Here is a 21,501-nt window from a genome sequence, read left to right as displayed (position 1 = left end):
CCCACACCCAGGCTTATGCCAGGGCTATGTTCAGCTCCCACTCTCCTTTTCACAGCATGCCAAGGAAATAACTTGGCTTGGGGCACACATGGAGGGCATTGCTCGGGGATTTTGTGTTGAAAGACCCCAGAGTATCTACTAGTTTCTTGGGCCGATTGAATTCCTAATATAAAATGTAAGTCCCGTTTTGTAGAAAGGGCAGGAATTCACCTTAGGCAATAGGAGAATTTCAGCAAATTATAACCTGCTATCAGACTTCTGGTCAGTGCGTATTTTTCAATGCTTCTGAACAAACTTAACTTTAGCTTGACAAAGTCATTCCAACTTCTTCAGACTGTTCTCTGTTCATATTCACTGGCCCAAGAATACCTCTAGTTCAAAATCCATTACCCAAGGCCTATTATTTTCAAATATATTTTCCAAAATGGGGCACTCGCTGGCCCAGGAGTGGTCAGAGGGATGGAAAAGATGTGGGTCTTTAAATCAGGCAATCTGTAGGGAAACCAACACTCTCACACTAGAGTCCAAAGATATCATCTGTAGTTGTGGAATAAGAAATAAAGGAGTATATGCATTACTTAGAGTTATAGAGGACTAGCTGAGGAAGTAAAAATATTGATAAAGCTTTAAAAGGAAGCAGTCTGGGGGGTTAAAGGCAAATGTTAGCACACTAGATCCTTACCTTACATAGCAGGAAGCCAAATGATACATCAAATGATGGTATTTTTTCAACAAATATTTGATGTACGAAGGCAATGAGGATACAGACATAATACAAACTAAACAAATTCACTATACTCATCATTCTACTAGTAAGCCTATCAGTTAAAGACAGAGTTATTAAGGTGACTACCAGAAGGAATAGTAAAAGCTTAAAAAAAGTTGCCTTGGGGAGCAGATTTAGAAGGGGGCGAGGTGGAGAGAAATAGGACAAGGGATTGTTTCTCCTGCAAGTTCTGCCAAACTGTGTGTACATTAAATATGTCAAGTTATTACTTAAATATTCTACTACCTATTAGCTAGATATCCTTGAATAGATGACTTCAATCCCTGGGCCCCCATTCTTTTGTCTGGAAATTGGGGATAATAATGATCTCCTCAAAGACTAGTGGCTACAAGAGTATCTGCATAAAGTAGACACAAAAATGTCCATCCCCTCCCTATGTTTCCCATATAATATTCTGCAGTTTAAGACTTTCAGGCTGAGAAGTGACATAATGTTCCTGGGTCTGGCTTGAGAAAGCCGCATGACTTTTCTCTGTCTGCTTTTGTCCATCTGATGCAAAGATGCTCATTTCAAATTTCTCCAAGTGCTAGGGGAATAGGATGTGCATTGGTGAGAACCTGCATCTTGAAAGAACACTAACCAAATAGTACCATGATTTCCATCTGGACAATGCTGTGCAAGTTGTCGATATGGTCTTTACTACTCACTTATGGGCAGCTAAGGTAGTGGCTGTCCTGACTGTGTCATTGCCTCAGAAGCTTTCACAACCAGCTCCTTAATCCCTGAGGTACTGAAGTCCTCATGATGTAAAGGAGAGAACAATTGTGAATTCAAGAGAGAGAGAGATATCACTGGAATTAGGATGTAATTAGTAAGAAAACACTAAAATGTCAACACAGAGCAAGGAGGATTGTTGACATCCAAGCTGGCTATGAAGGGGAAGTGTACAAATGTGATCCTTTGTGCGTTTACCCACACACAAATACACACACAGGGCAGCACGCTTGCAGGTTCTGCGATCTGTCAGTGGGGGGTTGGGGTAAGGGAGGTTTTAGGAAGGTGAAGCATGGGCAGCGATGTGCTGGTAAAGATCTAACTACCAGTCCTGCGGAGGAGAGCCCTGAACTGTAGCAGTTGCCAGTTTCAATGGTGTAAATATTCCCCACGTGGCTCATTTCAAGCTACTACTGAGTTGCAATAATTAAATGCAGAATTGAGAAGAAATGCACAGAGTCAGCTTTTACCAGCTGGTACTAGTGAGTTCTAACACATTGCTGGCTGCAGGTTTCCAGCACAGTTCTTGTTCAGAACCCCGCCCCCCCCCCCCAAAAAAAACCCACCCCAAAAAGCCCAGCTCCTTACACTCATCTGCTTCTGGAGTTCTAGATATTGATTTAGTTTTTATTCCAGATTCATGCTAAACCACCCAAACAGCATTGTTCATTCAACCCTTATTGATTATTTACTCTTTTGTAAAGTTCATGGCCCATCACAGCTCATGGGAATTCTGGGACTGGAGTATTTCCCCCCTCAAAATCTACACAATGGTTGGCAGGGCCATTTGTTTATTCAGAAAGCAGCCAACAGGATGCTACAGGCCCATCAGTGAACTACCCTGGCCCTCAAGATTTGGCAAGCTCCTGTTGGCCAAGGAAAGCTCCTAGCAGGCAAGAGGGAGCTCCCTCACTTCTAGTGCCCCCACAGCTACAGTTCTTTGGAAATTAAGTGGCTGTCTAATTGTTTGGCACATGTACGAACCTCTTCCTCATCTCACAGGAAACTCTCCCTCGTTAGTCTCCAGGGCTGCCTCTATTTGAACCATCCTCTGCCCCTTTCCCGGAGCCAGAAGAGCTACATCCAGGCCCCAAGGGGCCTGATGTTTATATACTTAGGGAATCACCTTCTTTAAAGAAAAGAATATGTCAATATAAATATAAAGCTATTAGGGTCAGGGCCTTTAGAATGGGCCTGTGCAGGGGCAGCCCAGGTGGCTCAGTGGTAGAGTGTCTGCCTTCAGCCCAGGGCCTGATCCTGGGGTCCCGGGATCGAGTCCCACATCGGGCTCCCTGCATAGAGCCTGCCTCTCTCTGCCTGTGTCTCTGCCTCTCTCCTCTCTGTGTGTCTCTCATGAATAAATAAAATCTTAAAAAAAAAAAAAAAAAAAAGAATGGGCCTGTGCAAATGAGGGTCTCCAGCGGAAGCTTCATTAGCTTCCAGGAAACACAGCTTGTACCAGACTATGCTTCAAAGAAAGCTGGATGTTTGCCTGGTGACGGTGAGCAGTGAAAGGTCCTGTGATTTTTTTTTTTTTCCCTTTTGGAGGAGGAGGAAGCTCCAAACCCTGTTCTGCTTAGAAACTCTGCTTTTGAGCCCGATACTGGAAGACATTGTCCAACTTCTGAGGAGGCCATTTTATTCTGTATCACTCTTGCTGTATCACATGGCTACTCCCCCCTGCTTGGCACAGAATACAACAGTATGCCTGTAACAGGCAGAGACCTTCCCCATTGGCCCAGGAAAACATCTCTAACTTCTAGCAGTCTGACTTCAAAATCACTGCAGATGAGAAGGGACCTCTAGTGGTCAATCTCAAAGGTCACATCACGGCTACCTTCTCCTTAGTCCCTGAATGATGTTCTAGTCTGTCAACTCTGGGTTGTCAGTTCTAAGAGGCAGAACAAGGAAAATATAGAATAGATCAGAAAAATTTTTGGTTTTGATATAAGTAGGTTGTGGAGGGTAGGATGACTTCTGTATGGCATGTAGACGAGGTAGTGGGTACTTTTTTTGTATTCTTGCAGACAAAATCTACTCATCCCGTAGGGAGGGAGACTGGGTCCAGGATTGTGCCAGGGGGTGAAGGCATATAGGGGAATCAGAAATGGAACCTCAGCTCAAAGTAATAGATGTTCTTCATTTTGAAGGTGGAGCATAATACTGTAAAGGAGTGGATTTTAAGCTCTTTTTAAAATCATGACTCCCTTGAGAGGCTAACTAAAAGCAAGAAACATCTCCTCAGAAAAACAACCATGTGCACTTGCACACAGGCACACATCCACACACACAATTTTTGCCTGAAATTCAGGAATTTCACTGATGCTCTAAGGCATACCCATAGTAGTTCAAGAAGCTGATTAAACTCTGGAATAAGGCATTTGGGTAAGAATGCAGTGGGGCAGCCAGAAATCCTGAATGGATTTTAACCCCTGTGTCACTTTGAACAAGTCTCTTTACCTCTCTGGACTGCACTTCCTTATCTATTAAAAAAAGGAAGGGTAGACATAGAGGTAGGATTTCCAGATAAAAGGATACTTAGTTAATCTGAATTTCAAATAAATACAGATTTTTTTTAGTACAACTGTATCCCAAATATTGGCTTTGTCATGAGTTAACAGGACATAATCATACTAAAAAAGTATCCATTGTTTACCTGGAATTAAAATTTAACAGGGGTGGGGGTGGATCCCTGGGTGGCTCAGCTGTTTGGCGCCTGCCTTTGGCCCAGGGTCTGATCCTGAAGTCCTGGGATCAGGTCCTGCGTCGGGCTCCCCGCATGGAGCCTGCTTCTCCCTCTGCCCGTGTCTCTGCCTCTCTCTCTCTGTGTCTATCATGAATGAATAAATTTTAAAAAATATTAAAAAAAATTAACAGGGTGTCCTGTATTTTTATTTGCTAAATCTGGCAGCCCTAGACAGGTGGCCTTTCAGGTCTCAATTTAAGGTCTAAGATTTTTGATGATGAAGAAATCCAATGGAGATTGGGAAGTTAGTTAGACTGAGTTAGTATAAGCAGTGTATTTATTTTTAAAATTTTTTAAAAATATTATTTATGTTTTGGTAATCTCTACACCCAACGTGAGGCTTGAACATATGACCTTGATATCAAGAGTCATGTGTTCTTCTGAGCAAGTCAGCCAGGTGCCCCTGAGTTTAAGTGGTTTAGTGGGCTCTGTGTCAGATTCTGGATAGTAAAGTCACCACAAGTTTTCCTGCATTGCTCAAAGAACCACTCTATTGTTGCTAGGCTGTGACTGCCAGATTTCTAGCTTTTCTGTCACTTTAAAGCCCTCAATGAATTCCCCGTGACCCAGCTACATGATCCTCCAGGCTTGCAACCCTCCAGCCATCTGCTGCCTCCGTCACAGCAGATGTGAAGGCTGTGGCTCGAAGACCTTTGAGAATGGCACTGGTTAAAAATGGCTTAAAAATTGTGCCTCTCAGACCTTTCTGATGTGCTGGTTGCTTATTTTCCTCTCCCGTTCTTCATTCCCATACCACGGGAGGTACTGTGAGGCCCATGCACCTGCAGAGTCCATCTCCTACAGACAGCCCTGTGTACACAGTCTCTTCCAGGGGAGCACCCAAACTGCATCCCTAATTTATCTCCAAGTGGGTATTCTCCCCATCTCTTTCCCCCTTCTTTTCTTTCTCTTCCCTCCATTCCTTCCCTCCTTTCCTTACTCCTTCCCTCCCTCTTCTTCTTTTGCTAATATTCCTTGAGTCCTGTCATTTAGTAGGCACTGCTCTAGGCACATCCCCCTTAGTTGAGGGGCTCCCACCTCCATCACTCTCATCAATATTTAGTCCCATAGTTTGTAGTTCTCAAAATGAGAAACCTGAACACTGTGTTAGTCACCTGGTAGGTTGTTAAAGATGAACATCTGAGTCTCATCAGAACTGATGAAGGAAAGGTGCCTGGAGACTCCCCAGGTGTTTGTTTGTTTCTTTCTTTTAAAGAGATTTTGTTTATTTATTTGACAGAGAAAAAGCAAAGGAGAGAGAGAGAGCATGAGCAGGGGCAGGGGAAAAAGCAGACACCCCGGGGAGCAGGGAGCCCAACACAGGGCTTAACCCCAGGACCCTGGGATCATGACCTGAGCTGAAGGCAGCCGCTTAACCACCTGAGCCACCCAGGTGCCCCTCTCCAGGTGTTTGTTCTGCTCACCTAAATCAGCAGGCTGTGGATGCCAGTTCTCAGACCCCCCTCCTCTGTCCAGAAATGCATGGGACTGATGTGGACCAGATTGGTTTCTACTCCAAAGAATTTCCAGATTCGAGTCTGCCTCTCTCCTCTCCCTCTGGGCCTGATCTACTTGTGGAAGATGTGAAGTATAGACACTGTTAATACTCCAACCAGCCAAACTACTTGGGCTTAATGGTTAACTATGAGGCTTAACTATTTGTGGCAAAATTGTTTTCCTTTTCTGTCAGTTTTAGAAAAGAAGAATGTTCCAGAAATGGCTTTGTTGACCTTAGACAAATCTCATCACTTCTTTGACTCTCCAGAAGGGGCGCCATGATATCATTTTTTAAAAATGTGAAATGCCTCTCCAGCACTGAGTGCATGGTGTCTGGCTTCTAACCATTATTAACTTTCCCTTTTAGATGAGAAGACCCTTTAAGAGAGAAGCTTTGCTTTGTGCATCTTTATATCTCTCAGGGTACCCACTTACTGTTGTGGAATTCAGGAAGCATCATTCATCTTGTAGACATCATAGATTTATATAGTTAGTAAAGCAATTTTCCACAGATATCAGGAGAGTGACTTGGGAAGCAAAGTCTTTTATTTATTCATGATAAAGACACCATGTTGGCTTGGATGGCACTCCCAGTGTGTAGAGTATTCAGCACATAGGAGACACTCAATAAATATCGCTAAATAATTTCCTTAACATTTTAGTTATGAAAATGTCAAGTATGTAGAAAGGTTGAAACTGAGTATCTATTTACCCTATCTAGTTTCTAGATTCAGTAGGTGTGAATTTTTGCTATTTGTTTTGTGTGTGTTTGTATGTTTATTCTTATTTTATTTTTTAAAAGATTTTTATTTATTTAATCATGAGAGACACACAGAGAGGCAGAGGCACAGGCACAGCACAGGCAGAGGGAGAAGCAGGCTCCACGCAGGGAGCCCGACAGGTGACTCAATCCTGGGTCTCCAGGATCACACCCTGAGCTGAAGGTGGCGTACACCGTTGAGCCACCAGAGCTGCCTGTATGTGTATTTTTGCTGAATCATTTGAAAGTTAATTGCAATCCTCGTGGCACTTAACCCATAAATATTTCAGCAGGTATCTCCTAAGAATTAGGACATTCTCATACATAACTGCAATTCTATTATCACACCTAAGAATAATTAATCGTTATTTCTTAATATCCTTTAGAAATAGAAGTTGATATTGGTGCCCTGCTCACATGCCTTTGGCCTGCCTAGAGGTCACCTGCAAACAGTTCCCGTATAGCAAACCGGTGACTTCCTGAGAGTCAGGAATGTTCATGGCTGGATTAAAAGAGTGCACTCCACCCTCATAGGATGGGCTGGAGATGCTGGGGAGTCAATACCTCAAGAGTGTTCCTTAACTTATGATGGAAAGAAGTTAATGGATAAATATCTAAGCTTCCTTCTCCTCATGAGTTGATTCTGAGGTGCGCTCCACAGAGCCTGTCAAAGGGTCCATAGGACAGTCACCCACAGCCCTAACTTGTTTATTAACATACCCTTTATTCGTTATCCTTCCTTCCCTACCTCATTTCCTTACTGTGCTCCCTGAGATCACCTTGAATTAAACTACTTGCCCCAAAAGCTTTTGTCTCAGAGTTAGCTCTCAAGGGACCCAGAACCAAGACATCAGTTCATTACTAAATTCATTTACAAATGATGATAGTAAAACACACTGCTCTTGGATTCACAGAGAAGCAAACTCGAACCTTCTTAGATGGTGCTTGCAACTCAACCACAGAAATGCCCTTAGCTACGATTCTTACTGGAACGATATTATATGCTGAGGCTGTTTTTATTTATTATGCCTGCCCAGCCTGTATTATTAATAATAATAGCTACTGCTAATTAAGAGCTTACTGTGTGGCTGCTTCACATACTTTATCTACTCCTCACAATGACTTTGTAGGGAGAACGTTATTATTTTTCCCACTGTCTTGACAAAGAACTTGAAGCTCATACAGGTTAAATACCTTGATGAAGTCACACGACCACCAAGAGGCAGATCTCTGGTATGTGTCACCAACGTGTTAAAATGTGCAGATAACTGTAAATGTTCTTTTATTCTATTCTTGTATAAATGGGAACGGTACTAGCCACGTAACACAGTGTAACAATACCATAAACATACATATTTTTTAACCAATAAAAAAGTTATCTTCAATTGCTAATTTGTGAAAGTGTAACACAAGGATTCCCTCACAAGACATGAGTCTCAAAGGGATAAAACTTTTCGTTGTCGTGCTTGGCTCAGTACAGCTTATGCACCAGGCATAGGTTACCAGTGGCAAGTAATATGTTTCCAGCATTATTTAAGTTGTGGAATCTTCCAGTATTTTGGCTGCCATGTTCAAGTTAGATAACTTTGATAATCTGACATCCTGAGAATGGTAACAGGGCGAGCCTGAGGAGAGGGTTGCTTTTCACAGCAGCCAAAATAAAGCCCGGTGCATTATCTAACTTGAACATGGCAATGTTCTGTGAAATGTGCCACACAGTTTTGCACATGGTCAGGTTTTCCTGGAATAATTACATCCTTAGTAATATCTGGTCCCATCTGGTAATTTGGGTACACATGAAAACTTAGAGTTGAAGATGTCTTTCCTAGTTAGTGTCTTCTCTAAGAATCCATAAAAAGAAAGAGACTTTGAACCCAATTTATTTTGTTTGCTTGACCCTACTGTCATAAAGTGTTTAAACGCAAGTATTATAAAGATGGTAACAGGGAAAGGATTTGGGGTTCCAGATGAAGGAACGATTGGCCAAGGAAGTCAGCTTTTCAGAGCTCGGCAGGTAAGCAGTAAAACTTTGTCTTGTATGAAGAGTAGAGAGTTGTGAAAATTTAGAACAAGCCAAGTAAGGGAAATTCATTTTTAAAAGATGCTGGCTGGTGTGGTGGAAGGGGAGGGGAGATGTTGATCCTTCTCCTTAATTACTAGGGTAGAGCAGGGTCTGCCAAGGAGCCCATACACTTACTCAGTTCTTATTAGGCACCTTCAGCGGTCAGTGCTTGAGAAAACTCTACAAATGACCAAATTCTGAGGTCATCACCATTGGAGTGCCTTGATGGAAATCTTTTTGGCAAAGTTTTAAAATTACAAAAAGAATTGATGTTGGTACTAACTACATTTTGTGGAAATATTGATGTAAGGTTACCAGTCAGAAAGGGTGAGTCTGGCAGGAGTGAAGCTTGCTCCTGTCAGGACAGGCTTGGGATGGGGAGGAGCAGAGCCTGTCTACAGAAGTCCTAGGGATGTTTCAGCTCTTGAATGTTAATATTTATATTAAAGGGAGAAAACTCCATGTCCCCCTGTGGAGAGGCCAGGGCTCAGAAGGGATTAACGGCAGCTGCTGCTTCTTCTTTAATTCATGAGAGACACACACACAGAGAGGCAGAGACTTAGCAGAGGGAGAAACAGGATCCCTATGAACAGGACTCGATCCCAGGACCTTGGGATCATGACCTGAGCTGAAAGCAGACGCTCAACTGCTGAGCCACCCAGGTGCCCCTAACAGCAGCTTCTTAATGGAGAAGAATATCAGTGGATGCAATGGGATGGTTAAGAGCCTGGCCTTGGGAGTCTGGGGTTTGAATCCTAGCCCTGACATTTACTGCCTTTGGGATCTTGGGCAAATTATTGTAATCTCTCCAAACATTTAGAAATGACCTCAAGAGGGTTGCTAGGGACTTCACGGGGATTGAAAGAATGTATGTAAAGGGTTTAGCACAGTGCCTGTTGCATAGGAATCATTCAACTTGTGTTTCTACCATATTCATAGCTGTACTCTTGAAGGGAGGTCAACGAATGCATGTTTTTCCCAGAAGAAGTGGAAAGTATCTAGGGAGGCAGATGACAGAAGCAAAAGCATAGCAGGAAAAAAAGGAGGACTTTATTATCTATTATTTTTAGTTTACACTGGGTTAAAGGGAACGCATATAAGAGGGGGATGATGGTGGTGGGAGGGGAGAAAGAAGAGAGATTAACTTGGTTTAAGATTAGAGACCATACTGCAACTGAATCTTTTCTAAGTTATGAACCATTTGAGTCTATGGGATTTGGAGGGGGTCTCAAAAACTCTCTTTAGCAGCGAGCAACTTTTACAAAACGACCAAAGAGAGGCTTTATTTTTTTTTCTTTTTAAGATTTTTTTTAAATTTTTATTTATTTATGATAGTCACAGAGAGAGAGAGAGAGAGAGAGAGAGAGAGAGGCAGAGACATAGGCAGAGGGAGAAGCAGGCTCCATGCACCGGGAGCCCCACGTGGGATTCGATCCCAGGTCTCCAGGATCGCGCCCTGTGCCAAAGGCAGGCGCCAAACCGCTGCGCCACCCAGGGATCCCTCTTTTTAAGATTTTTATTTATTTATTCATGAGAGACACAGAGAGGGAGAGAAGCAGAGACACAGGCAGAGGGAGAAGCAGGCTCCATGCACGGAATCCGATATGCGATTCGATCCTGGGACTTCAGGATCACGCCCTGGGCCGAAGGCAGGCACTAAACCACTGAGCCACCAAGGGATCCCTAAAAGGGGCTTTCAAAACCAGAATTACTACAGTTCAGTAGAGACTGTCTGTGAATGAAGCAAGTTTATTTTCTCTTTCTGTTAAAATGACATTCTATCCATTTCTCCAGGGAAGACTGCTTCTACCCTCCCGAGGGCTTCCCCATGGCTGCCCTATATCCTATAGCCTATATCTTTGTGGTTTTCATTTTCTTGCCTTAAAAAAATCTTTAATACTGAAGGTACTTTGAACTCAGTAATCAGAGCAAGATTGTTTAATTAAAAACTAGAAAAAGTACTGTTACAGCTGGGATGACTCATCTGGGATTTTATTTTAAATGCAAGATAGACAAGAGGAAGGTTCATAAACTCAGTGTAGACCAAAGTTCAGAACCAACTACACCCTTTTTTCCCCAGCAGATCAGAAGTAAATTTGTTAAAGATGGCGTGGAACATCAGGGAACTAATGAAAATGTGCAGATTTCTTCTCTTAGCGATTTTGTTTCTTCCACATGAGGTGACAAGTAAGTTAATAATATTCCTTTGGTCTCTTTGTAAATAAAGAAAAATTTCCGATTAAAACATAATCAGTTGGCTCTGGGAAAATCCAAAATCCAAATCACCAGATACACAGTTGGTATGGCTCAGAGAACGGGAGTCAGACAACATGATAAAATGTTAAATGGAAAAATTGTTTATGGCTCTGATATGGCAAGGTAGAGTAAATATTCTGTTATCTCCAGAGCCGCAGCCAAAATTTTTCTACTTTTTAAAACAACTTTTTAACTTTATAATGCATTTCACTACTTTTTTAAAAAGATTTATTTATTTATTTATCCATGGTAGACATAGAGAGAGAGAGAGAGAGGCAGAGACACAGGCTCCGTGCCGGGAGCCCAACATGGGACTCGATCCCAGGACTCCAGGATCGCGCCCTGGGCCAAAGTCAGGCGCTAAACTGCTGAGCCACCCAGGGATCCCAATGCATTTCATTTCTAATGACATCCAAAATAAGTTCTAATGTCTATTTGAGCATACTGCTTCAGGAAAATCTTCCCTGCATTTGTTCTCCACCCCACCCTGGAAGTAGATCTCTCCAAACCCCAATTTTAAAAGTAATATGTAGTCATTGTAAAAAAAAAAAAAAGGGGGGGGGGAATATATAAAAGAATAAAGAAGGTGTGCCTGGGTAGCTCAGTTGGTTGAGTGTCTGACTCTTAATTTCATGGGATGGGCCTGTGTCAGGCTCCAGCTCAGCAGGGAGTCTGCTTGGGATTCTTTCTCTCTCCCTCTTTCTCTGCCCCTCTCTACCCTGCATGCATGTGCACATGTCATGTTCTCTCTCTCTCTCTCTCTCTCTCAATCCTTCTCTAAAAAAATTAAAATCTTTAATAAAAAAAAAGAATGAAGAAAACCAAATCCCATCATCCAGAGATAATCACTCAACAACATTTTGATATATATTCTTCCAGATTTTTGAAAAATACTAGGCAGCAATCACATAGTTTTCACCAGTACTTTGTGCATTTTAAAGGAAAAGTTCATGTGTTTACAGACTGTATTAACAAATGTTCTGTAGAAAACAAGTCTGTGGCAGCTAACATCATTTTTAGCTGTGGTTACTTGGTCCTGAACCAAGAAAGTAAGAACTGAAATTCAGGTGTGTTACAGTGAATGGATTTCTGGAAATCAGAGATGAAAACCAACTGCTATATATCCTGATTATCCTTCCACCACAACTCGACTACCCTCAAACCATAGCTATTTAAACATCAATTATTTTACTGCACTGCCCAAATAAGACATAAGAAATGCAGAACCAAAATTTCCTCAATCCTGTCACACTTAATCAGAAGGCTTTTCAGATTGGCTTCTGCCCATATTCAATTTTATGTTCAATTTTTATATATTTATAGTAATTATTATAGATGTACTTTACATTATGCCTATTCTCCTAAAGTTGTATCTTAAGTATGTTTCAATTTTACTATAGTCCTTTTTTATTTGTATTTTCCTCTCCCACCCCCTCCCTTTGTTACTTTCAACTCCCTTTGCTACTTTCACATAAACAATTTAAGTCTGGAAAGGGTTTTTTTTTTTTTTTTTTTACCTTTTTCTCTATTTTTATCAATCCTACTCAGTATACCCAGTGAGATTTTCCCCAAGATTTTTCCTCATAAATGCATGTATGTGTGCATGCATGTGTGTGTATGTGTGTGTAAATGGGATAGTTCTGTGCATAGTAGTTCTGAAACTTCACTGCACATTAGAATCGCCTGAAGGCTTTTTGCAAATGCAATGCCCAGATTGCACTCATATCAATAAATCATAATGTCTGAGGGTGGAAATCAAGCATCAGTATGCTTTTAAAGATTCCCCAAGTGATTCCAACATGCAGCAAAATCTGGTAACCATCATTTTAACATTTTCCTTTTTTTAAGTTAATAATACATTCTGAAACTTTTCCCTTGTAAAATTGTATAGATCACTATGACTTTTTAATTATTGTAGAGTAGTTCATTGTACTGGTGTAATGTGATTTATTTAACCAATCCCCTGTTTATGCCACTTAGATCTTTCATTTTGTGTTAATGGTTTCTTCCTGCCCTCCCAGGTTCTGTTCTAACTGTGAATGATAGAACTGAGAACTATATCTTGGACACTTGGCTCGGCTCCCAAGAATCTCTGAAATGTGCTGTTCAAAACCACACCAGAGAGGAAGAACTTCTCTGGTACCGAGAAGAGGGGACAGTGGACTTGAAATCTGGAAACAAAATCAATTCCAGCTCTGTGTGTGTCTCCTCCATCAGTGAAGATGACAACGGAGTCACCTTTACCTGCAAACTGCAGAGAAATCAGTCGGTGTCCGTTTCCGTGGTGCTGAATGTCATTTGTGAGTGAGGGGGGAGAAACTGCTAGTCAGTCTGTGCTGTCTGCCCTATATTAAGTGGTACTTGAAATTTGGGACTAAAGAGTGTGTGTATTTTAACATTTGTTTGGTGTTGCCTAATTGCCCTATTTATGCTCCTGCAACAATGCATGAGGGTGCCTATTTCCCCACACCCTCGTGAGCACTGAGTACCCTCAAACTCTAAGAACTTGCCAGCCTGATTTGAAATTTTATTTTCATTTTCCAAATTAAGAATGAGAGTGTCCACCCTTTCATAAGTGTATTGGCTGTTATGTTTCTTTTCTGTGAAATGCCTGCTCATGTCCTTTGCCCATTTTTTCTATTGGTTTATTTACCTTTTTAAAATTGGTTTGGCTAGGGGTTCCTGGGTGGCTCAGTTGGTTAAGTGACTGACTCTTGATTTTGGCTCAGGTTGTGAGGTTGTGATCTCAGGATTGTGAGATTGAGCCTCCCCATGAGCCCTGCTAAGAACTCTGTGTTGAGCCCCATGGGGAGTCCTGTGTGGGGCTCTGTGCTGGGTGTGGAGCCTACTTAAGATTCTCTCTCTCCTTCTCCTTCTACCCTTCCACCCCCTCACCCTGAAGAAAAAAAAAAAAGAATGCCCATGAAGTAAAATGATTAAAGTGTCCTATATTACACTGTAGCGTTCTAAAACAATGAGCTAGGTCTCTATGGTTCAATGTGGATATATCTCGAAAAGATACAAGCTATTGAGAGAATAAAGTCTTTTATGTAAGCCTTCTAAAACAATATGATGTATTTCCTATTGGTACATTATATGTATAAAAATGATTTTTTAAAAAAAGATCTGATAAAAAAAAGATCTGCAAGGATTTACATCAAACTCATAGCAGTGGATATCTTTGGGGAGCTAGAAAGTGAACAAGATGGAATCAAAGACGACCTTAACTTTATCTGAAATGTACTAATTTTTGCAAAAAAGAATACTCATGTATAGTTGATAGACTTCAAAATTAATTTTAAATAGTTAAATAAAAAGGAACAACTAATAGGGCATGTCCACAGGTCCTATGATATATTTGGTAATAGTGTTATCTATTCTAGCAGCTTCCTACATATCTGAATACCATGTAACATTCTTGTTGGATATGGATACAGAATTTCAAGCTCATTCCAAAGAGCAACAAAATGTCATTCTTCAGAAAGAGTTATTAATAGCACAGCCTACTCATGGTCTAATTATTCAGTGCACAGATTATACAAGCTTCCTTTTTCCTCTTCTCCACCTCTATCTCTTTCCTACTACCCACTTTTCAAGCACTTTATTAATCTTCAGCACCTTGACCAGAAAAGCAAGGGGCATGGAGAAGAGAAAGAGCTCAGCCATTTCTCCCCTTGGATGTTGGAAAGCCGTGTGGGGGTGAGGGCTGGAATTATTTGGTGAGGATAAATGTGTTCAAGTATCTATGTCTCAATGACTGCTCTTATCATAGAGGGACTAAGGACTTGCTTTAACAGAGGAATGAGAGAGACTCAGAAGATCATACTTTCCATGGATGTCAGAGTTGCCACCATTGGAACACTTTCTGGGAGGAGATTATTTCTAGAGGATCACTGAGGAAATGCAAATAGGTACTGGTAAATGTAGCCAGGGCAAATGTGGTTAGATGAAATGCAAAAACAGAGGATGTGAGGACACCACAAAACCACCGTGGCCACTGCCACCACCACAATAATGGTTATTAGCACTGTGGTAAATTCTTTGTAGGCATTATGTCATTTAATCTTTACAACCCCTTGTGAGGTAGGTAATATCCCACTTTTCTAGATGAGGAAACTGAGCGGTTACGTAGCAGTTAAGTAACTTTCCCAAGGTCAGAGTAAGTGGCATGGATGGAATTACGAATAACTGCAATTTCTGCTTTCTTCATATTATACTCTTTTCTCCAACATATTAGTAGAGATGGGTTTCAGAGAGCAAAGACTCAAGGCTTATACTTTTAGGTAGTGTTATAAATTGTCTACTTGGTACAGATTCATTATTTTAAAGAAAGATTTATTTATTTGAGAGACAGAGAGAGTGCTCATGCGTGGAAGTGGGAGGAGGGGCAGAGGGAGAGAATCTTCAGGCAGACTTCTCCCTGAGCGTGGAGCCCATACAGGGTTGGATCCCACCACCCTGAGATCATGACCAGAGCTGAAACCAAGAGTTGGACACTTAACTGACTGAGCCACTCAGGCACCCCCAGATTCATTATTATATACATTTGTTTCATGGTTTATCTTCTGTACCACATAAAAGTTCTATGAGGTTTGGAACTGGATGTATATAATTTACCATTGTATCCCCAGTTCCTAGTCCAACACTTGGCACAGAGTAGATGCTCAACAAATTTTTAAAAAATTATTTATTTATTCATGAGAGACTCAGAGAGAGAGAGGCAGAGACATAGGTAGAGGGAGAAGCAGGCTTCCTGCGGGGATACCAATGTGGGGCTTGATCCTAGGACCCTGGGATCATGATCTGAGCTGAAGGCAGACCCTCAACCACTGAGCCACCCAGGTGCCCTTCAATAAATTTTTGTCAAATTAATGAATTACTCCATGAGATGGACTGAAGGGAAATCTTGAACACTGATAGTAAATTACTGCTTATCTGCTAATTTAACCAAAATGCTTGAGTCTTGCAGTTCCTCCTATTCTAAGTGGAGACGACTTTCAAACAGTTGAGGAAGGCAGTGATGTGAAGTTGGTTTGCAATGTGAGATCCAACCCCCAGGCTCAAATGATGTGGCACAAAAATAGTGATATCCTGAATTTAGAGAAAAATCACCAAGTCCACCAGACAAGTGAGTCTCTTCAACTGTCAATCACCAAAGTCAAGAAATCTGACAATGGAACCTACAACTGTGTTGCAAATTCATCTCTGCAAATGGAGACCAAGGACTTTCACCTCATCGTCAAAGGTAACTCTCTCTCTCTCTCTCTCTCTGGTAACTCTCTTTTTAAGTAATAGTAACTCGCAAAAAGTCAGAATAGGTTTTCATAAGTGTTTTTGTGGCAATTAATGATGATGACAGTTGTGATTAGTAGCTATGCTTTTCTTTAGTGAGTCATCCCTATCCAAGGAATTCCCACTAAGAATTCCAAATCTTCCATTTGGGATGCCCATTCCATATGAAACGCTGCTTTTTGAGCAAAGGTCCTTTTTAGAACCAAGTGGGGGAAGAAAATTCTGGTCAGCATTTAGGGAGGAGTACTTTTCATGAATTCTCCTGGGCAACAAGTTTCGTTGGAACTGGACTTTTGAGTTTACAGCCAATGACAACCAGAAAGAGAAGTCAGAAACACCAAGAGAAAGATAAATAGATAAGAAAATGAATCTCTAAAATCATTCTTATCCCTGAAATTGTAATCTATAGGCTAAGCAGTAAGGAGGGAGGGGGAAGATGGTTCCTGAAAGGTCTTTCTCTTGGCTTCATGCTTCATCTACCCAGATTCTTCACACCTGCAATTAATAACAGGGAACAAATGAAGTTCCAAGTGTTCTTCCCTCCTCATATTTCTCATTCATACAAGAAGAGAAAGGGGACCTGAGCAGAGAAAGCAAGGAAGACAGTAGAAAGAAATGAGGTCAGAGAGCAAACGGAACGCAGACCAGTGTTCCCCCACCTCCACGTACCACTGGTGATTGTGGCAAAAATTGACCTTGAGGTGAGCAGCATGAAAAGAAACTCTCAAGAATGCAGCTGTGATGACTGAAATAGGAACAACCATCTTGGTACCAGGATAAAGAAAGCCGCAGTCTAAGCACAGCACAGAAGACCCGTAGAGGATGTTGAGTCTTGAGGGCTTTTTTAGGCAGTGCTCCAGCCCTGGAAATTTTCGGGTGTTGAAACAAGCAGGACAGTGTGAGATAGAAATTGGCAGTAGTCAAGGCTGTCAATCATTCTTTGCTGCTATTAACTGAATCCAAGTTCAAAAATAACTTGTTTTTTTTTTTGATACAGATTCTGAAAGTTTGATTAAAGTAGTCAAGTTTTCTTAGATAACATCTCTTCTAATTTGAAAAAAAACATTAATTAAGACCCTTAACTGTCAATTTTAGTTGCTGAATATACAGGCATACTAAAAAAATCGTTAAAGTTTGCTTTCATGTTAAAACTTCAATTATGAAGTTGAGAGACATATCAGATGATGTCATCTGCAAACTTGGGCAAGCTAAGTTAATTTTCTGGTTAGAAAATTTGGGGCACCTGGGTGGCTCCGTGGGTTAAGCTTCTGCCTTTGGTTTGGGTTGTGATCTTGGGGTCCTGGGATCTAGCCCCATGTTAGGCTCTCTGCTCAGTGGGGAGTCTGCTTCTCCTTCTCCAACTGTGCTCTCTCTCTCTCTCTCTCTCAAATAAATAATAAAATCTTAAAAAAAAAAGAAAGCCTCAGTTTGGGTACATTTAATAAGTTCCTTCTTGTTCTAATTGGATCATATGGATCAGTTGAAACAGAATTTTATTTTTATGAAAAAATCAAAAAAGATAAAGGCAAGTTACCTGGCATAGCAGATGCAGAAAATGCTCATGCACACATTTCCTGGTCCGAGGCCAATATGCTCAGAGCAGCCAAACAAGCTGAGGCTCTTCTTTCTTGTTAGAATATTATTCACTTTGTCGTTTGCTTCCCTGTGCCCACTCATTGCCTTTCTTGCTAGTTCCTAGGAAGCCAACTGAACCCCTGCCAGAAGTGTTAGACTATGTGACCACTGGGCTTATTTCCTCCCCCTTCGGGGAGATCTGGGACACAAACACAGTGGCTGGTGGGGAGGAAGAGCCACTGCAGTTCAATGCCCATTACTGTGATTACTGGCGTGTTCAGTAATTTGTCCTGCAGAGTGACAGTATGCCCAGGGGGCGCTTGCTTTAAAAACCAAAGCCATAAATAACCCAAGTACTCCTAGGATAGAAGGGGTAGAAGAGGCAGCTTATTGAAGCTGAGGCTATTCACCTCTCCACAAAAGCATGGTTGGTAGGGACCCCTAGCCGTGTCATTCTTTTGTGTGTGTGTTTTCTTTTAAAGATTTTGTTTATTTATTCATGAGAGAGAGAGGACAGAGGCAGAGGGAGAAGCAGGCTTCCTGCGGGGAGGCTGATGCAGGACTTGATCCCAGGACCCCAGGATCATGACCTGAACCGAAGGCAGACACTCAACCACTGAGCCACCCAGGAGTCCCCTGGCCCTGTCATTCTAATCGGCTGTAAAATTACATGCAGAGATTAGGGAATTATATCATCCCCCTTGGTTACGAAGGAATCACAAGTGCTCCGTGATATAAAAAAAATATATATATACACAACTCATATGGCAAGCTGGATGCCAGTTTGGCAAATTGGCTTTCAAGTGGGCAGGATCCTGTTTTGGGTGGAGCTCTTCCAAACCAACTTGTTTTTCTTATTTCTTCCTGCTCTATTATTTTCTTGGCTGTGGGCTGCCTTCACAGCTTTAAGTGCTCTGCGGCTGGTGCACAGGCTGAATATGTTTGCCATGAACCTCTCCGGGCTTCATAGCTCAGTAGAGTAGTTTCTAAATGAGGCCACACAAAGCTAGAAGTGAAAGCACAGATCTTGAGCACAAGCGTTTATCCTATGTGTTGGGATTATCTTGCCTAATAAATATGAAGGGGAAAAAATACCAAATCTGGTTACCAATAAGAGCATAAAACTTGGGTAGGTATTATTCGGTTGTTTGAAGGATTTAATTAAGAGGATGATATATGTGAAGTGCAAGGCATCATGGCTGGGACATAGAAGTACGTAAATTAGACTCATGTAAATGTTAGTTGCTATTCCTTGTGCTTGCATTTCCAACAGATAGAGCGGTGACTGTGCCAAAAGAACCCATTATTGCCGCGTGTATTGTGGTCTTTCTGACATTGTGCTTTGGACTGATTGCTAGAAGAAAAAGAATAATGAAGGTATCTAAATATTCTAAGCTATTGAGGTATAAATTCATCTAAATCCAGTCAGGAAACTGGCTATCTAAATGACTATAGAGTTGGGAACCATACTTGGACAATCTAGTCTCTCCAAAGACCAAAATGGAATAAAATGGCACACATACAATGAGTACAGCTTTAGCAAAGAATGGAAATACATATGGACAAAAGCTGTATGAAAATAGCTGTGGTGTTAGGAATAGGGGATTTGGGGCTGATTTTTCTTTCTTTTAAATTTCCGTTTATTGTTGCTATGGTACCTTTGGTACAATAAATAAACATACAGAGAAACATCTACTGTGGATTCAGAGATCTGCATGAAAAAAGTGACACTGAACAGCAGTTCACCTCTGAGTATAGCCACAGTCCCTGGTAGTAATGAGCTAAAGTTTGAATTGTTGAAGGGTTAACCTTGTCAGTTAGCTTGATGCCGAGTATGTGTATGCATAGGTTAATGCCATGCATTTGGCTCCACCCAGTGCCAAAGGGAGGCAAATGTGGTAGAAAGCCTCTAAGGAAAGACCTGTATGATCTAGGCTGTTAGTTATGCAGCAAGAGGTGTTCTTCTTGAAACATATGGTAACTGGGTGTGATTCAGGGGAACAACGTATCCCAAGAAGAAATTCACCCACCCCCTGGTGCCAATCCAAAGCAAAATTTTTTCCTGGGTAAAGAAAAAGGAAGAAAGGAAGAAAAGGAAAGGAAAAAGAAATATTCAACTACCTAAGAATCCTGGAAGCATTTTGGTTTAAGAATTACATCTCTGTAGGATCAGTAGAAATAATTAGTATGGCCAAAAACATAAGACCTGCACCAGTGCAGAGGTTCTATATTTCCAGCCACCTCTGTATTGATGAGTACTTTTCTTGGTAGGAGATTAACAGACATTTGGGCTTCCTATCCCTTGAGCCACATTGATGCATTCAAAATGTTTATCTACAGCCTTAGAAAAGCAGGCAAACTCATTGCCCCTGTGTTTGCTTTTAGCTCTGCATAAAGAATGAAGATCCTCAAAGAGAAACCGCTTTGTAAGTACTCTGGGCTGGGGCCAATGATTTTCCATGAGCAGACAGGTAACAGTGGTGTGTGTCATAAAGCCCATCCTGGGCAAACTCCTCCTGAGATGGGAGGTGCTGGGAGGTGAAGAGGTTCAGATTAGAATGGAGGGTGGAGGAGAATCTGCCTCTACTTTAGAAGAAGACAGGCGAGGCTCCATTGGAAGGTTGCCTAGAACTGAGAATACTACCCTTGCTCTTAAGCCTGTTGTCCACTTAGGAAGTTCTGGGCTACTGTCCAGCTCCTGCATTGTATAGCTACATAATGTAAATGACTGAGAGGGCTGACCCTGGGGGAAGCCACGCCGCTTCTCCTTCACAACGACGTCAGAAGCCACAGTCCTCATTCTGAACACTGCCTTCTCTGTGGGGCTTCCTTTTACTCTGTTGGCTCCAGCCTTGGAGAAGTAAGCAGTCAGTAAAAAGAACGAAGGCATTCTTTCTGAGAGTGAGGATTTTGTTTTGAATTTTTTTTCTTATTGCCATGATCATCATTATAATTGATTTTTTGGTTCATTTCAGATGAGAAAGCTGAGATGCCATCCAACACAACAAGAGTTTTGCATCAGGACTTCCTTGATTTAATGTAGTCCCATCTGTATTTATTGCTATTATTAAATTCACTCCTGTCAAATTGTCAGAGGTTATGAAGAAGTGTTTCATTAGGCACTTAACAGTAGCTGTGATGACTAATTTGATATTCTTGCAGAACATTTTTATGGAGAAAACTATTAAGAAGGAAAAGTAAGATTCTGTTGTCTTCTCCTTGAAGCATATGTTATTTAATGGAGGTTTGCTCCAAAAAGCTTGGTCACCGTTTACCATTTAGTATGTATTTTTCTAGGTAGGAAATGGACGGACATTTGGGTTTCATGAATAAGTGCAATACCAAAATGGAAAGGAGAGCTGAACATAGAGTGATCAATTTTTAAGTTGCCAAAGAAGTACATAAATAATATCAATTATCTACTTTCACTGTCGTCTCATAAATGAAATGTTTTAGGACTAAAAAAAGGAAGGATATAATCTCAGAATATAAGGCATTCCTTTAAACAGAATAAATTTAGCATTATGAAAAAGTCAGCATATGTCCTTATTTTTCTCATCTCATCCTGGTTTGGTGACACAGTCGCTGACTTTGTAAGCTCTGTGTGGGGATGGAGATGAAAACTGCCGGGGACATGGGCTAGCCAACGGCTCTGCTCACAAAGCAGCCTTTGCCCTTTTGGCACAGTTGTTTGCCTAGATCCAGCAACATTAATTATGAATCAGCCTATACTCTTCTCATATACCTCTGTTTTAAATTGCAGCTCTTCTGATTTATCATCAACCTTCACTACTTCCATTATTTCTTCATTC

General features: G+C 41.4%; 1 protein-coding gene across 1 annotated transcript; it reads left to right on the top strand.

Annotated features, from left to right (window-relative positions):
• Positions 1 to 10,601: 10,601 nt before the first annotated feature.
• Positions 10,602 to 21,226, top strand: TMIGD1 (transmembrane and immunoglobulin domain containing 1). Its single transcript, XM_026016284.2, has 6 exons — positions 10,602 to 10,753; positions 12,844 to 13,122; positions 15,792 to 16,067; positions 18,963 to 19,066; positions 20,075 to 20,115; positions 20,665 to 21,226. Exons 1-6 carry the CDS (start codon positions 10,672 to 10,674, stop codon positions 20,666 to 20,668), a joined length of 786 nt encoding a protein of 261 aa, XP_025872069.1. The 5' UTR covers positions 10,602 to 10,671; the 3' UTR covers positions 20,669 to 21,226.
• Positions 21,227 to 21,501: the final 275 nt, after the last annotated feature.

The sequence above is a fragment of the Vulpes vulpes genome, chromosome 2, assembly GCF_048418805.1.
Source record: "Vulpes vulpes isolate BD-2025 chromosome 2, VulVul3, whole genome shotgun sequence".
NCBI lineage: Eukaryota > Metazoa > Chordata > Mammalia > Carnivora > Canidae > Vulpes > Vulpes vulpes.
The sequence above is the reverse complement of the archived record's forward strand: the minus strand, read 5'-3'. Positions and strand labels throughout refer to the sequence as shown.

What these genes read in the sequence shown, in the direction of transcription:
- TMIGD1 (XM_026016284.2), top strand. Translation starts at nt 10,672, where the DNA reads ATGGCGTGGAACATCAGGGAACTAATGAAAATGTGCAGATTTCTTCTC. An exon ending in TCTTCCACATGAGGTGACAA is followed by an intron (nt 10,754 to 12,843) that starts GTAAGTTAATAA and finishes CTGCCCTCCCAG; the next exon opens with GTTCTGTTCTAACTGTGAAT. An exon ending in CGTGGTGCTGAATGTCATTT is followed by an intron (nt 13,123 to 15,791) that starts GTGAGTGAGGGG and finishes TGAGTCTTGCAG; the next exon opens with TTCCTCCTATTCTAAGTGGA.